Raw genomic sequence first — 18,748 nt, 5'->3', positions numbered from 1 at the left:
TGCACATCGCTGCGTAAGTCGCGTTTGCGTACATCTGCATATTGGTTTTAATTCAGTGGTCGTTACGTGTAGAAGTTTATCCAGTATTTTGAAATCTTACACAATTTTATATTTCTGTCATGAAAAGGTTAATTCAAAACGTTCCTTATCCTGTACATATGGAGAGTCTTAGGGACTCTAAAACTGTCCATATTATTCTCATCCAAACTAGAAATAAAGTCATGATCGAACCAAAATATGTCGTAAGTGTACAAGTCAAAAACTAAATTAAAAGAAAAGGTGTAATAGTGCAAAAGTCCTTCCCAAAGTAATCTACCGAAGAAAACAAGCAAAGCATCAGTCTGAGGATCGTTCATAAAAAAATAAAATAAAATAAAAAAATAATTCGGTGCGATAGACTTGTAAGCCGAGAACTATTGCGAAATGTCAGCAAGTTGAAAGAAAAAAAAAAGAAAGTCAAGCACTAGATTAGACTTCCTCATTCCTTTACTCCATCAAGTCTATCCCCAACAGCAGAAATCTGCTGATTACTATTTGGGTGATTAAAAAATGAGCGTGTAAATGGAGACAATCAATTTAAGAAATATCCATTTTCATTGTATTAAATCATTTTTATATACTCTTATACTGAAATCGATTAACTTAAGGAATTTCTCTATTTCAACGAATCATTCTTTTAAAATTTAATAGATTTATAACTCTCGAAAGTTTTAATATTTACCAAATTACTACTTGATCAATATTTCGTGGATATTCCTTAAATACTTTTTGAAACTGTAATTAATATAATATATATATATGTATATATATATATATCGTTAGTTCGTATCCTATTATAATATATATATATATAATATATGCCGGCCTGGTTTGTCGAATGGCTAGCGTATCCGCTCTCCAGCCAAAAGGCTGCGGGATCGAATCTCGCGTAGAGTATGTAGGCAGGGATGCTTGTGGTTATCTTCCACCTTTATACATTCATTCACCCAAGTATAGATACACTCCCCCAATATAGACTGGATCACGATAGGAGTAGTAAACCCAAAACCTCCCTCAATGGTAGAGGCCTTCACCCTGCAGTGGGTAGTAAAATAGGCTGTTCATCATCATTAATATATAATATAATATAATATAATATATATCTTTAGTTCGTATCCTATTAACTTTGCGATTATGAATACTGAACTTGAAACATATTTAACAAAAGTCCTTATATCCTTATAAGGACTGGCTTAAAGGGGCGAAGCAAGAATGCTTTTCATCTTCCCCGTTATCTGTAGAGGACAGTGTAGGGATAAGGTGTTATTGGGCTATTAAAGCTCTGATCATGGCAGGGGGGGTAACAGCAATAGCAGAGCCTCAGTTAGAACTTCATTGGCTACAGCATTGCCATCCATTACCCTCCAAGGGTACCAATTTTAGTCGCCTCGTACGACATGCATTAGCTACATTGGTGCTATTCTTATCCCGGCCACCACACAATAGCATTTTCTTATTTATATTAATTTAATATATTATTATAAAAAGGTGTGTAAATTATTCTGACTTTTAGTAGTTTTTGATTAAATTTTACTATAAATAATTATTTAGAGTAAATAATTATATATATATATATATATGCTTAAGACTAATTTTAAAATTTATTTTAAGAACTTGAAATAAGCATTTGCTAATATATTTAAAATGCATTTCAAACGTTTAAAAAATTATTTTTTAACTTGTTCGACGTATGCAAATTAGTATGTAAGATATAAGATAGACATATGTAATTCTAGTTCGGATGAGAATACTCTGATCAGTTTAGAAATTAACTGTTTCAGAAAACAAATTACTAAAACTAAATAAATAAAGAGTTTTGAAAAGAAATTTGTGATTATTAATACATTTTTACCAAAATGTTTACTATATCAAACTAAACACCATTCTTAATTACTAAACAGTGTTCTATATTAAAAGAATAGTTTTATTTTAAATGTTATTGTTAAATTTTATAAATAATCCATATGAGTGGTATAAAATTTAAAGAGCTTTATAATGGATATTTCTGTATTTCAAAACAATAAACTACTTGAATATATACTTCGAAATATTATTGAACTGTATTTGGTATATAAATATACCAAATATAATCATAACCTGAGATTTGCAAACCTTTTTCTTCAATGTCATCTATAACCCCAGAGAAGTTTACCCGTCTAATACAACTGGAAGTTCGCATTGATTGTGTTGAAGTAATTTTATTTGACCAGTAAATGAAGAGTTCTGTACTGGCTGGTAGGAATCAACTTGTATCGAATTTCGATTACCCCATATTTGAGCCTGCGAAATACGAATTCAACTTCTTTTTTAGTCATTAAAATCTCATGATATCTCTCTTTCTGTCTCTCTACTTTCTCTCCCACCTTCCATCCCCCCTCCTTCTCTGTGTGTCTATCTCGGCCTTTCTTTTCTTTCTTTTCTTTTTTTTTTTAATTCAAATATTTGCTTTTGTCTGTTAGAAATATTGTTGAACTTGAACGAAGTGGACTGTAATGCTAACGATAGCGCTGCTATTTCGAAATCTTTTGTTTATTAATATCATTACTTTCTCCGGCTGGGAGTATATAAAAACGTTCAAAGTATAAATTACTTTATACAAAAAAAAAAGATGAAGGGATTAAATACAGGACAGTGAGAAGGGTGATGGGGAGAAAATTATGTACAAAGACTTGCGCAAATATTTGACTTTGCCTTTTGTGGATTAAGTTTGCCACGCAAAGATCGATAAAAGAGAACTCGTAGTAGAGGAATGTTTACCTTTGTGAACCGGACTCATCACTACACGTCAACTTGGAGTGTGTGTAAATATTTTTCGTTTTTATATTCATAGCGCACAAGGTGCCACCTGTATTGTTTAAAAGAGAAATTTCCATGGCTGGAAACTACTTATATTGTTTATCTACGAAAAGTTTCAAAATGAGTGAAAAGTTAGGGGTAAATTAATCCCATGAAATGACAGGGTATATCCAAAGGTCGTAAGTTAGATTGTTTTGATTTAAGCAGACTTTTGATGAACGTTATACGTTCAGATGTATCTAAATTAAAACCGTTCTCTGAATAATAACCATTAGAATAACTCATCACGCCCAAATCTGATGATCCGTTTCTGTTGATGCATTCTAGGGCAGTTCTGATCATACATCAAAATTAAATTAAAATGTTCCATTATTCAGGTAAACCCTTTAATTAATTGTTTTTAATATAAATTTCCAGTCCCTCCTTCCATAGTGGACTCAGAACTGCTAAGAACAGTAGTTGTAAAAGAAGCTGACAATGTTCGACTCAGATGTATTCCTACAGGTATTCCACCGCCCAAAGTAACGTGGAGAAGCGATGAAAATAAGCTCCTCCTTATAGGGAGATCTCGGCAACGTATGTATATATTATATTTCACTTCCGATTTTATTACGGTTAAGTTATGTTATTATGTTATGTTATTTATTATTTTATATTTATATTTATTATTTATATTTATATTATTTATATTATTAGTTATAAATTATGTTATGTTATATATTATTATATGTATTATATTATGTTATATATTATATTAGTTATAAATTATGTTATGTTATATATTATTATATTAGTTATAAATTATGGCTTTAAATTATGTTTTGACTTTCGAAAGCGTTACAGCTTCGAATAATAAACAACTTTAAATAAAGATACATGTTGTAATTCTTATCAGTTTTCATTATATAAATATTAATAGTAGAAAATTAAAGGTATATAAATCTCTCAAGGATAATGTTTGTATTAAAAAGATTTTGGAAAGATTTTTTAAATTTTTTTTTAAAATCGTGAAATTATTTATAGTTTATGAGAAATATTCTTATTTTAATTAAAACTAGGAAAATAAAAAGATGAGAACTGTTACCTAATGGAGGCTCTCACCAGATTTCGATATGGTTTTACATTTGGTTAATTAATTCCGTTTCTTTTTAAATGAATATTTATATTGATAGTCATTTTCATTATTTTAATTACCTGTGACCGTGCCTATTGCGTATAAATGTACTACTATTTTAAAATTAATCTCTTAAAAGATATATATTAAAAAAATTATAACCATCATGAAACATTGTTTGTGTTCTTTTGTTTTCTGTAGCATCTACGATTGAAGGTCAGGAACTCGATATAGACACAGTTAGAAGGGAACATATGGGAACTTACGTCTGCATTGCTTCCAACGGTGTTCCTCCACCTGCGCAAATGAAATTTAAGTTGGAGGTTATGTGTAAGAAAATTACTAAAAATAAATATTAGAAAAAAAATTATAAGTATAATGATAAAATAATTTTTAATTTTTTACTTAAAATTTCTATAAAAGTTTATATATTTTCACTATACGTTTTAGAAACCTATTGTGGAATTAAATCATTTTATTTTAAATAATACAGTATAAACAAATTTTGTGTTACAAGTTCCTGAATTTGAAATACCATGCAACTTTAACAATTCTAATTGCCACATTTATATTCTTTAGTCTCACCTCTGATTAAAATCCAGAACCAAATGGTTGGCACTGTCAATGGAAGTTTCGCTGTACTAGAATGTTTTGTCGAAGCATTTCCACAAGCAGTAAATTACTGGTTACACGGAGATGGAAGACAAATAGATCAGACTTGGAAATTTAAAATGACCCAAAAAGATAACGGATACCACACAGAGATGATTTTGAACATTACCTATATTGAGCCACTGGATTATGGTTTATACAAATGTGTCAGCAAGAATGATCGAGGGAAAACTCACGGAGTTTTCACAGTATTTGGTAAGTTATAATGACTTTTGAAATTGATCATATATATATATATATATATATATATATTGACTCTAGTGTTAAACTAATATAACTGCTTGAAGAGAGTAAAACTCTCGCAACCAATCATTACGTTTATAGTAACATCCTGACATGGAAACAATTTTTATCTGCAGCAAATGCAACTGAAAATAAAGAAAACAAACAAAACTTCACCTTTGCTCTGTTACTAGCAAAAAGTGCTCTTTGGCTAGCAAAACTTGTATGGATCCAATCAGGGTTGAAATAGAGAGAGAGAGAAGCCTTTTTAAGGACTCCTCACCTGAAGTTGAGTGTTAGCTGGTTTGAAACATAAGGAAGAGAAGTCTTCCTTTTGGAACTTGGGCATGCAAAACAGACAAATCATCCAGAGCACATGCGCAGGTATATACATAGCGCTCTATGGAGTAGAATTAACCGCTCAGTCTTTACCAAAATTAAAATTCTGAAAAAATAAATATATAAAGAAATAAACTTAGTCCAACAAGCTATTGGACTTAACAAATAAAGGAAGATAGGGTAAGATAAATGCCCAAAATTGCAATAAAAAGATAGATTAATTGGTGCTATAAGACATTACAATAGTAATTAACAAACGTATACAAAAAACTTATAATTATCAATTAAAATAAATATAGGGGATTGGCAGAAATTAAACTCGATGCATGATGTAACTGTAATAATGGACCGGAGATTCTTCATTTCATTCTTCTGAGACCATTCACATATTTATTGATGGCTTGATTGAGTTGTATTTCTCTCGGTGTACCTTTCAGCACCATGTGGACAGCATGCCACGTCATTAAGTATGTTCTTTAATTCACACTATGATAGCTGGATCAACCATAATCACAAATTTTAGCGTAATTGATCCGTCGTTGTCATCGGCTGAAAACAGCAGGAAACATATTTGTAGGACTGTGCTCTTTTGATCTGTTGTTGAAAAAAAAAAAATCCTCCTTTGCTCACAAAGCTACAGTCGACTTTAGTTCTTGTTAAATCTGAAAAAGTAGCTCACATTTCAGACAAACAAGATTTGACGGAGTAACAGATGCCTACCTACGTAGATCAGCGACTCCTGACAGAAGATTGCCTCGGCGCTTATTCTGCTTGTCTTCCGTCTGATAGAATTGGGTAATGTTGCCATAGAAATTTGGGTAGAGAAAATCTTAACTGTTTTCCTAAGATGCATTCCCAAGCGAATTCTTCCGCCTATAAACCTAACAGGAAGTTGTCCAATTTCCAGAATTTTCTTGAGAACAAGTAACTTTTTCCGCTTTATCTTCATCAATAGGGCAAACACGTGCCAAGCCAGTGCAAGAGAACAGAAAACATTATACAAGGTAATCACTGAATTTAAGGAAAAAGGGAACAAGTCGGGGCAGAACCATTCTGATTTACTACGTTGGACTGCTCTCTCTCTCTCTCGATTAAATGTAGCGGAGGAAAGATAATCGAATCATAGTCATTCCAACCCCCATTAAATATCGGTGAATAGTTCATGACTGCTATCAGTGTCCTGGTTTATCAAAATATTCAAACGCACTCTCTGATTTTGTCTTTTAATTTTTCTGGAGAGTAATAGCAAGCTTAATGTAAAGTTATTTCTTGATTTTCAGTTTTTTGGTTAATCTAATCAAAAAGTTAATTTATGCCGAACAAGTAAAAGCGCTTGAGTGAAGGAATTTGCAAAACCAATCTTATAAGGGGGAAAAAAAACATGGAGGTCTTCTAATTCGAAAGATATTCTAATCATCTGATTCTGTATAAAAATAATCTGCTGCACACGATTGCACAGCAGATTTGTACTTTTTATTGTACTATCCCGAGGGTTTTCTCTAGAAAAAATCATTCTGGGTTGCTCTGTGCAATACTGAAATCATTATCAGCCATACATGTATAAGTCGCCATCTCACAGCGTGAAAAAAAAATTGATTTTAGAAAGAACGTTTGTAATACATTTAAATTCGTGAATATGCTCTGAATATGTTATTTTACAGTTTAATGCTGGCTGTAATCTCAGTACAGTAAGAACCAGAACTAAATTAAAAACTAAATGAAAATAAGGTGGCTTACCTTTTGAAAATTGGTTTTACAGCGACAAGGAAGATGGTGGAAGAGGTACAGTATATGCTGAGAAGTTAGGCAAGAATTTGGGAAGTATCGGTAAAGCATCTTTATCTTTTCGAAATTTTTTGAACCACCCAATTTGAAGTACTTTATTTCATCTTGTATAATTCTAGTTAGTGCTTCAGCTTTTCGCTCTGAGATATTTAACAACTATCAACATTCAAATATTTTGGTTTAATGATAATTTGAATAAGCATTCTATTTTTTAAGTCAAATCTTATATCAGCTTTTCCAGAGAAGACATTTTTGATCATCCACATGCTTATAGATTCAAGCCAGTAGCGTTCAACGCCAGCAAGCAAGCAGTATTTTTTATCCTATCAGCTTCCGAGATATTCTCTTAAATGTACATAATTATAATATTGTGTATGATTATGCGAAATCATTTGATATATTGATTAAATCTTTAAATTTATCACAGTTAGAGTAAATTTTAAAAATAATTAAAATATATCCAAATATATCACATTTGGACTTTTGAAATAAAACTAGACTATAGCTTTGTGTTTACTGTCATCACCTTGTTCTTCCTGCCCAAATCTAGCTGTAGCCACCTGGTTTTGTTTAGCTCCATCCGTGCCTTTCCAAAATTTGTTTCCAGCTTAAACATCACAATATGATGTTACTAATGATATCTATCCAACTTGTGCTTGGTTTTCCTTTTGTTCTGTTAGTAAAAAGTGCACAATTTTAATCTCCTTAGGAATACAGCCATGCGCTCTCACCACTGCAACCTTTTGAACTCGATTAATAAATATTGTAGGTTGTTTATGGAGTTCGTATAACCCATAGTTATCTGATCCTCCGGTAACCATTATCATTTACTGAATTAGTATTCTGCTTAAGATTTTTCTTTCAAATACCGAAATCAAATTATACTTCCTCGTCCCAAATATACAGGTTTCACATCCGTAGATAATAAATGAACGAATTATCGATTTATATATTCGCAACTTATCGTTTTCCAATGAATATCATTAGATTTGCTCATGGATAAGAAAGAATAAACTGCTTGATTATTCTTCTTTATTCGATTCTGCACTTCCGTTAACTCCTTTGGTTTACTCGCAAACATCACTCCTAAATACATGAGTTGATCCATTTTCTCTGTTCTATGGTTTCCAGTTTTCATGATGACTTACACAACTGATTCTGTCTGGTAATGATTTTGGTACCTATGTATTGTTGGCTCTATATAGAATTATCCAGAGTAAAAATATAATGTAACTTCAATGAAATCTGCCTTTGTAGCCATTTCCTATATTTCGCTGTTTCGTTTAAATAATGACTTTTTAACGTGAACTTCATCCATGAAAGTTTGTAAATCGTATCGGATTATTAGTGCAATGGGTGGTACATTAGATAATTAGAAAAACATCCTCGAGACCATTGTTTCCCAAAATATGTTCCGCGAAACACCAGTGTTTCGCGGAAAGTGAATAAGTGTGCCGTAAAAAAATTATCAAAATTAATATGAGCCTGGAATGATTTTCAATGTTGCGACAAGTTCACACATGTTTGAAAATCAGGCGCTCTTCACTTTGAGTGTTGATTGTGCTGTTAAGGGTTGGCCTTGACTCAGCCGCCCGCCTTGACAACAGCCGAGCCTCAGTTAGAACTTCATTGGCTACAGCATTGCATCCATTTCCCTCCTTGGGTACCCATTTTAGTCGCCTTTTACGACACTCATGAACTACGTTGGTGCTATTCTTATCTCCCGGCAACCACACCTTTCCTTATAAGGACTGGCTTAAAGAGGCGAAGGAAGAATGCTTTTCATCTTCCCCGTTATCTGTAGAGGACAGTGTAGGGATAAGGTGTTATTGAGCTATTAAAGCTCTGATTATGGTAGAAGGGTAACAGCAATAGCCGAGCCTCGGTTAGAACTTCATTGGCTACAGCATTGCCATCCATTACCCTCCAAGGGTATTGGATTGAATGTTGAATGAATCAATCACTGCATCTCACGATCGATTGATTCACACCCTTCGGCAACCACACGATTGCGGTTATATTCTTTCAACGATGATCATTAAAAAAATAAAAAGGTGTTGTATTCTAAATGTAAATATATATATTTAAAATCAAAACTTTTATATTACTATCACATACAGTATTACTCTTATAATAAATTTCTTTATAAAGTAAATAATACTGGAATGTTTTACATAAATATTTGGAATCTTGCATTTTGGAACTGTGCATTTACCATTTAGCAACCGCTGTTGCTAAATGGCAAATATGTTTAATTCTCTATCAGCTGACAAGCAAAACATAAAAAAGGGACAGGAGTTCTTATGTTTAAGCTGAAACAAAATCCAATGCTTTGATCTGACCTATCACATTATTTACTAGCTGGAGCCATAAACGAACATTAAGCGCTCAGAGTGATAAACAACATGACCGATGGATTAACCTTAGATCATGAGAAGCTCTCCAAATAATCCCCAGAATTCCGTGTCTTCAATTACAATGAGACAGAAATACCGAGAGTAATGGAGAAAGACACGTGCGTTTTACGTACATTTCCGATGGATGTTTATAAGGAGAAAGACAGACCGTGCTAAATTTTAGTGTTAGTTGTTCAATGGTTTGAGTTCAAGTCATTAAAAAGATTTTAGTAAATGTATTGCTTCATATATTGAGTATTTTATTCCCCCAATATTTGAATTCTTCGCGATTATGATTATCTTATTTAGTTACTGTGTTGAAAGGAAGTCATTGATGTAAAAAAAAAGAAAAGAAAAAACAAAGAAACATAAATGAATAAAAAGTTCGCTTTCTACATAAGATTTTCTTATTTAGAAATAAAAATTATAGTTGTCATAATCATTTTCTTAACTTCTTAAAAAAAGTTAAATTGGTCGGTCTCAAACAGCGAGAAGAGTTTACTTTTTATCACCCAGAAACTCGAGTTTTTCCTCCCACAAAATATATAACCTGAACAATGCAGTTGACGGATACAATCCATTAGTTCATTCTGTTCTGAGCTTCTTAACAGTCTGGACTTGGAGGGGATTATTATTATTATTATTATTATTATTATTATTATTATTATTATTATTATTATTATTATTATTATTATTATTATTATTATTATTATTATTATTATTATTATTATAAGAGACTTCCAGGAAGTTATTGAAAGAGGCCACGTACTTCTCGCGCCAGCTGTCATACTTGTTCTTGAATTCATTCACCCTACTTGCACAAACTCCGCATCCAATCGCAATCCATCCCAATAACATACAATTCTGTGAGAGAAAAATCTATATATCTCACCTATTTTTTGACGAATTCATCCTTAGCTTTCAAGGATGCCTTTTCATCCTTTCCCTACCCTCCAAAAATGAAACATTCCATCACTGAAATCCCGTATGATCCTTTCAGAAATTTGTAAGTCTCATTCATATCACCCCTCTTTCTCCTGTTTGCCAGTGTCTGTCTACAAATTCTCAATCTGCCATCATAATCACAATTCCATATTATTATTATTATTATTATTATTATTATTATTATTATTATTATTATTATTATTTCAAAATGAATGAACTAGTTCGCTTTAACTCAGAGGAAAGTATGCTAATCCAGGTAGCAAGTAGACTGAAAATACAAGGATCAACATATATTAGTATTCTACAAAAAAAAAAAGTTTATCGGACTATTAGAAGTAAGTTTGTCAGCAGAAAAGGCATTCACTTACATAAGAAATCCAAACATATGGTAAGCATTGCCGCTGACAACTCGGTGAATGATGAGAGCCTGCACTATTCTCAGGCTAGGATGTAATAGCTTCAAATGCCAATACTAGTATCCTGAATCCTCCCATACACCACATTGAAAAACAACAATTACATACTCTCCCCACCCTTAACTTCAAATATCGTCTTATACGCTGACATATATTGTACGCTAATTGGAAATCTGAATGGCAGAATGCGTATCTTCTTTCTTTCTTAGAACATGGTAAAATAAGGCAGTGTGAAAAAAGGTGATAAAATAATTAAAGTAAAATTAAATTAATAAAAAAATGTGTCGTGATGTCTTGATCAAGTAGTTTATTTCCCTTTTTATGGTAGTTCACAATGATAGGTTATTCATTTGAATAGTAGTATCAGAGAAAGGATAGAAATTCAAAATGAAGGAAAGGATATGGAGATTTAACACTTTATTAAGAATGAACAACTCAATAAATGCCTGGTTGATCGAGTGGACAGCATATCCTCGCCAGAATAGGGCAGGCATTTAAATTTTTATTATTTTTTTAAATTCAAAATCGCTATATATATTGTGAATTACATTTTGCAGTTAGATTAAATGATTTCTTTATAGTACTTTATTGTGTTTCATTAATACAACTCAAATTTTCTGATTGAAATATAACCTTCAATATATTCTCTCAGAAGTACTTTAAGCATATCTTCAGCTAAAAAAAACCTTTCACTTATTACAGAAACATAACTCACATTAGCTTCTACAAAGGCCAATTGATGTATAATGTATATCTAATTAATCATAAGGTTTAAAAGAAAAATTAAACATTTAAAAACAAAACAAAAAAAAAATAATCATTATAGTTTTGTAGTTTTTGTAGTATATATAATATAAAATAGTAAAAATATCTATTTTTGTATAATATTGTTTTCAGAGGTCATTTCTCTCTCTCTCTCTCTTTTCTCCTGGAAAAATATTTTTATCCACTTTAGAATTTCAAAATGCTTATTCCTAAAAATTCCTTTCTTTTATACATTGCAACATATCAGAGAAAAATTCCAAATGTATTAAACATGGCAGCCAATAAGTCTAATCTCCTTGCAAAATCACATTGCGATCCTTCTGTTTTAAGAACTGAATTCAACACTACCCGTTTACATGAAAAATTTGAGATTCTTAACGGCAGCCGCGTCTTTTGTAGTAAGACTTTAAAGATGTTCAATCGATAACAGTGAAAGATGAGTCACTTTATATCCAATTAGATGACTGAGTATATTCTCGAATTGTGACTTGAAGTAAAAAAAAAAGGAGAACACATAACTTTATAACATCCTTTGAACATTCGATGTTTCCAACTACATATGTCTGTGAACCTCCAGGGATTTCGGTCCCTATAAAGATTGGAATGATCGATTTTTGGAACATTTTTCTTTCTTGATAACACTAAGAGCTGAATAAAATGGATCAGCTGGAACCATTGATTTTTTTCCTTTTTTTCTTTTACAGAAATCGATCCGAATCTGCCTACAAGAAAACCACAAAAACAAGGTGAACGAAATTATACAATCTATGGACAAGGTGAGGATTTTTTGCAAGAATTATTTTCTTACTATTCATATTCAACGGTAATTTTTACATGTATTTCATATTTACATATAATTATTTATATATAATTACGCCAGTTAAATGTATAAATATACATACACATTCTAAATATACAGCTTTTAAATGTTTATATATTTAAATATATATTTAAATATATAAATATTTCGATATTTATATATGTTTAAATACATCTTAATTTATAATACATGTTTAAGCATATAAATAAATAAACATAACGCTTAAATATAAAGAGCTAATAAGCTTCATTTCGGCAATGAAAACATTACTTAAATTAAGGGGATATTAAATCCCACATAGTTTTAAAACCGAATAAGAAACTCAAAGATTGGAATCAGAGAGTTTCTTGCCGAATATAATAAACTATAAAGTAAACTATAAACATAACGCATTTTAGATACTGTATGTTCTTAAAGTTCTTAAAAGAACTGGGAGATGGACTGAGTCCTTGACTCTTTATCCCGTCATCTGAATGAAGAAAATCTTTGTGGATGGGGTGTTATTGAGCTAAAAGCTCTAGTCGTGGCTGGGTAACGGCAATAGCCGAGCCTCAGTTAAGACTTCATTGGCTACAGCATTGCCATTTGTTACCCTGGGAGTCCTAGAAAACACTTTTTTCTCCGGCTATCGCTAGTTAGATACTGTATGCAGGACGCAGGACATATAAGGCGCAGAGGGTGAATCTTGACGCTTTTGATATTCCCTGTTGTCTGTTTCGGGAGCAGTGATGGGAGAGATTTGTGAGCTATTTTAGCTCGCCCTGAGTGGGCAGAAGTGGTTACACGCCGTTGAGTGTTAGGATGGCTTTCGGTCTTTTATGCTTCCAGTGGTCATTACCGTCATAGTTTCCGGCTTGTTGTATTAGTTGGTTTGGATGCGTAGATGTCTTCATAAAGAATTTTTCTGCTAGGGAGCGTAGTAGTGGAGAGATGTAGGGGATATTTATGTCCCGGTGGATCTGGGCGTTCCTGATGAACCACGGGGCGTCCAATATCATTCGCAGGCACTTGTTCTGTAGTCTTTGTAGCTTGAGGATGTTTGTCTTGGAAGTATGGCTCCAGGCTGGGGAGGCGTATATAACTGTGGGACGGATCACTGTCTTGTACAGTAGAATTTTGTTTCTTGAGCTTAGTTTGCTGTTGATCAAGGGGTATAACTGGGCGATAACTTTTGAAGCTTTGATGCATGTGCTCTTAATGTGGCTGTTGAAGCATAATCGCTTATCGAGAAGTATTACAGTAGAATTTTGTTTCTTGAGCTTAGTTTGCTGTTGATCAAGGGGTATAACTGGGCGATAACTTTTGAAGCTTTGATGCATGTGCTCTTAATGTGGCTGTTGAAGCATAATCGCTTATCGAGAAGTATTCCGAGATATTTTGCTTCAGTTTTCCAGGGAATTTTAGAGTTGAACAGGGTGATGTCTCCTTTGGGGGATGCTCGTCTTCTTGTGAAGAGTATCGTTTTGCTTTTCTGGGGGTTTAATTGTAGTCGCCAATCTTTAAACAATTTTTCTAGATTCAGGATGGTGTCTTGTATTTTTTTGGTAACGAGATGTGGTTGGCGAGATCTGGCTAGAATAGCCGTGTCATCTGCATAAAGGACGATGGTGGATGTGAGAGAATTTTGAGAGATGTCTGTCATATAGATGTTGAACAGGATCGGGGCTAGCAGTGATCCTTGAGGAACTCCAGAGAGGATTTTCCGTTGGGTTGAGATTGTTTAATTGATTTTGACTTGCATCCTCCTGTTGGAGAGGTATGATTTGATTAGGTGTATCATGTTTAGTGGAAGGTTAGCGATAATAAGTTTGAAGAGGAGGCCTTAGTGCCAGATCTTATGGAAGGCCTTTGAGATGTCTAGGATTTGAGATGTGTTGATTCCAATTAAATCCTGTGGTGATGTATTCTATCAGTCTATGGATCTGTTGGATGGTGCTGTGATTTTGACGGAAGCCAAATTGTTCTTGTGGAATGGTATTTAGTTGGTTGACATGATCTTGGAGTCTGATGAGGATGATTTTATCAGCTATATTCCCTAAGTTGGATAGCAGGCTGATGGGAAGGTAATTTTCAGGTAGGTGTGGGTCTTTGCCTGGTTTGTGAATTGGGATGATGTCAGCTATTTTCCATGACTGGGGGAAGCGCTGCCATTTGAGGATGGAGTTTATGATGTTTGCCAGATGTGCTATGGCTTTGCGTTGTAGTGCCTTGATGACTTGGTTAGTGATGCCGTCAGGACCTGGGGCTTTTTTGATCTTGAGATGGTTGATAATGCCGATTATTTCGTTAAGTGAGGTAGGCATTATAGGGCTTGGATTGACATCGGGACGATTTATTGTGAACCTGACTTTGCAATGGATCTTGTATACATGGCTGATGTTTAGGTTCTCATATGCAGGACATTGTTTCTCTAGGTTTCTTGCTATGGCTTCGGCTTTGTCAGCATCTGTGTATGCAAGGTGCTGTTCTGCTTGCAGAGGGGGGGGGGGATTTGCGTTTGTTCCTGAGGTTGTTTAGGAATTGCCTATGGAATGATCTGCTGTGGAGATGGAGGTGAGCTTGTTGTCCCTGTGGTAGTTCTGGAGAGCTTCTCGGACAGATTTGTTTAATTTTTTGAGGGCTGTTTTGTCCTGGGGAGCACGAGTGTTGTGATATCTTTTTCTTTGTCTGTTTTTTTCCCTTATTAAGTCCATGATTTCTTCCGGGAGACGATTTTGTTTGTGCGTAATCGTGGATACTGTGGCTGCTGTTATGGTTTTATTGATTTGATTTGGCGAGGTTCTTTATTGCCGTGTCTATTTCTTCCTTGGCTTTTATATGGGGAACCGGACCAATGTGTTCTGGTAGCACTTTCCTAAGTTTCTCCCAGACAATGGAGGTTTGGGGGGGGAGGTGACTGGTCTTTGTTCCCTAAGTGAAGTAGGATTGGGTTGTGGTCTGATGATAATTCGTTCAATGCTTGAATGCTGTGCTGGTATTTGATTTTGTGTAGGATGGCGATGTCTAGGATGTCGGCTGGCTGTGCCAGTTGGTCTGTGGTGGGTTGGTTCGGTGGGTCCTGTTACGACAGCGTTGTTTAATCCTGTGTAGCTGAAGAGGATACGACCATTTTTATTTGTGGTTCTGCTGTTCCAGGAGGGTTGGTTGGAGTTTAAGTCCCCAGCGACGATGATGAATTCATTTATGCCTAGTACAGCATCCAAGTCAGAAAATAGCAGGGTCTTAGCTGGGGAGTTGTAGGCGGCGTAGATTTTAAGTCTTCCAGTTGAGTTTGTGTGGATTTCGACACTGGTGAGTTCTAGGTTGGAGGTTGGGGCGATGAGTATTCCATTGTGCCTCATGCAGTTCCTGATAAATATCGCTATACCACCACCTCTGTAGTCCAGTTGGTCATTTCTATATAGTGTGTAGCCTCTCAGTTTTGGATTGTCTGCAGGTCTTAGATGAGTTTCATTAATTAGGATGATGTCAGGGTTGTATCTGTGAGAGAATTCTTGAAGCTCCAGTGTCTTGTTTTTTAGGCCATTGTCGTTCCAAGCGGCGATCTGTAGTGAGTCTGGGAGTAATCTAGTTTTATTCATTAACAAGCACTGATAATATGGTTTGAGTTTCTTTTAGAAATCTTTTTGTGAAGTTTGGGGAAGGGTTTGACTTACTGAAGTCTTGAAGCATGTTTGCCAATGAGGCTGTGATGGCTGTTGTCATGTTTGGAAGAATTTGGTCCTGCTGGATATCCTTGGTTGAGTGAGCTACTTCGGCGTATGTTCTGCTTCGACGGTGGCTTTCCAGACTGTTGGTATTTTCCATTTGTGAGAGCTGGTATTTTATTGTGTTTTGTTGGGTGTCACGCAACTGGGGAGCCATCGAATCTGGTGCCTATAGGCAGGGTTGAGAGATCTGTTTCCTTTTGTTGTCTGTTTTATTTTTAGGGTAGTGACTGCAGACTCTGTAGTTTGCCGGTTGGGGGTCCCCTGCAGTTCGCGCATTTGGCTGGTGAGGTCCTGGGTTTTGAGCAGGTTGCTGTGGGGTGGTTTTTGCCCACATTTGAGGCATTTGTAGTCTGCTCTGCAGCGTTTCTGTTCATATCCGTACTTCTGACATCTGTAGCACTGGTCCGACGAGGCACTTTTCCTTAGTGGTTCTGTTGTGATTTTCAGACCACGGATCGTTGTTAAGTTGTATATGTTCTTGTGTGTGTGTTGGGTATCTCAACGAGTACTAGGGGCATTGGACTCTTGTCAGCCCGTAGCATTCTGCTAACCTTGACAGGTGGGAGATCGTGGAGGCAGAGGTCTTCAGTAATTTCATCTGTGCAGAGGTTTTCTGTTACTCCCCTGGGTACAACTTTTAGTTTTTTTTCCGACTTCAGTGAGCAAGTATGATATTTAATATTTGACTCATCTATGGTTTTTGTGAGGAGTCTGTAGTCGCTTACTGTGGCAGGCTGGATTTTAACAGCGTCGTCTACGTTTTTTGCCCATGAATAGGCAATTTGGTGGTTATGCATAATAGGCCTAAGGGCCGTCCAACGTTCTTTTTCCCGTAGAACAATTGGAGGAACTTTTTCGTTGTTGGGTGTAGGGAGGTGAGTGTTGGGATTATCTTCTTCCATCCCCTCGTTTATCTGATTCTCTGCTGTTTTACGTTTTTTCCGAGCATGGGTTTCTGTATCATGTTTTGGAGTGGGAGCAGAGATTATCAGGTTCGTCTTCCTTCTCACCCTGGTGTTGTTGTCCCCTTCTGTGGAGTCGTCTATCGCTGAATATAGGTTTAGAAACCCTGGCCACTCTACCTCAAATTTCTTCAACAGTTTTTTGAGGAGGTCGAGCGCCAGCTTCTTATCCAACGATTGGATAAAGTCATCGGGACTTAAACTGTTCATATTTAAAATATTCAAATATATATTCAAATATATGTTCAAATATATATGCTTACCTGAGCTGGATCTCAAGGACTTCCGTATAGCGTATAAACACAAAATACATCACACTAAAGGTCTTTCGCGAGACCGCAATCAACACTCAAAACACACTCGAATGACAAATCAAAAGGAAGATACACGCTTTGCATTAACTTTTATCAAAGGACTATCGCGAGACGCACCTTCATCTTTATTAGCATGTACTATACTGCCTGTCTAAATAGTGTATATTCTTAAAAGAACTGGGCGATGGGCTGAGTCTTGACTCTTTATCCCATCATCTGATCTGAATGAAGAAAATCTGTGTGGATGAGGTGTAATTGAGCTAAAAGCTCTAGTCATGACTGTGTAACGGCAATAGCCGAGCCTCAGTTAAAACTTCATTGGCTACAGCATTGCAATTTGTTACCCTGGAAGTCCGAAAAAGGACTTTTTTTTTTTCTCCACCTAGATACTGTATGTCCTTATAGTCCTTATAAGGACTGGCTTAAAGGGGCGAAGCAAGAATGCTTTTCATCTTCCCCGTTATCAGTAGAGGACAGTGTAGGGATAAGGTGTTATTGAGCTATTAAAGCTCTGATCATGGCAGGAGGGTAATAGCAATAGCCGATCCTTAGTTAGGACTTCATTGACTACAGCATTGCTATTCATTACCCTCCAATGGTATTCCATCCTTTAATAATTTCAATTACCTAGATACTGTATGCCTTATCCTTATATAAGGACTGGCTTAAAGGGGCGAAGCAAGAATGCTTTTCGTCTTCCCCGTTATCTGTAGAGGACGGTGTAGGGATAAGGTGTTATTGAGAGCTATTAAAGCTCTCATCATGGCGGGAGGGCAACAGCAATAGCTGAGCCTCAGCTAGAACTTCATTAGCTACAGCATTGCCAACCATTACCCTCCAAGGGTATTGGATTGAATGAATCAATCACCGCATCTCACGGTCGATTGATTCCATTCATTCAGATACTGTATGCCTTATCCTTATAAGGACTGGCTTAAAGGGGCGAAGCAATAATGCTTTTCATCTTCCCCGTTATCTGTAGAGGACAATGTAGGGATAAGGTATTATTGAGCTATTACAGCTCTGATCATGGCAGGAGGGTTACAGCAATAGCTAAGCCTCAGTTAGAACTCAATTGGCTACAGCATTGACATCCATTACCCTCCAAGGGTATCAGGATCTTTCGACTAAAAAGCCAATTCAGATACTGTATGCGCCTTTTTAAATATTTATATATACTTGGTGCATCTTAATTAATGATTTAAACATAAATCCTTAATTAAGTGATTTAAACATAAATAAGCAAAACTTGAAAATATATCATAAATATTAAATATAAGTGTACAAATATGTATATTATACAATAAATACAATGAGGTTATAGTATTTATAAAACTATATATATATATATATATATATATAGTTTTATAAATGCAAACGCATTTTCCATAACCCAATTCTACTTGAAACGCTCAGGTATTTACGAAATTTGATCCAAGGGAGAAAATATAAA

General features: G+C 34.9%; 1 protein-coding gene across 1 annotated transcript in view; it reads left to right on the top strand.

The window, feature by feature from the left end:
• Window positions 1-18,748, top strand: part of LOC150101858 (uncharacterized) — a 148,091-nt gene that overhangs the window by 117,958 nt on the left and 11,385 nt on the right. The window contains exons 8-11 of the mRNA XM_090400373.1: window positions 3,253-3,411; window positions 4,151-4,279; window positions 4,529-4,816; window positions 12,194-12,265. Of these exons, the coding sequence (XP_090256499.1) occupies window positions 3,253-3,411; window positions 4,151-4,279; window positions 4,529-4,816; window positions 12,194-12,265 (648 nt within the window). The remainder of the gene's footprint in view (window positions 1-3,252; window positions 3,412-4,150; window positions 4,280-4,528; window positions 4,817-12,193; window positions 12,266-18,748) is intronic.

Source organism: Typopeltis vanoorti, chromosome 11, assembly GCF_054136105.1.
Source record: "Typopeltis vanoorti isolate ZY-2024b chromosome 11, IOZ_Tvanoo_1.0, whole genome shotgun sequence".
In the NCBI taxonomy this organism is placed as follows: domain Eukaryota; kingdom Metazoa; phylum Arthropoda; class Arachnida; order Uropygi; family Thelyphonidae; genus Typopeltis; species Typopeltis vanoorti.
The sequence above is the reverse complement of the archived record's forward strand: the minus strand, read 5'-3'. Positions and strand labels throughout refer to the sequence as shown.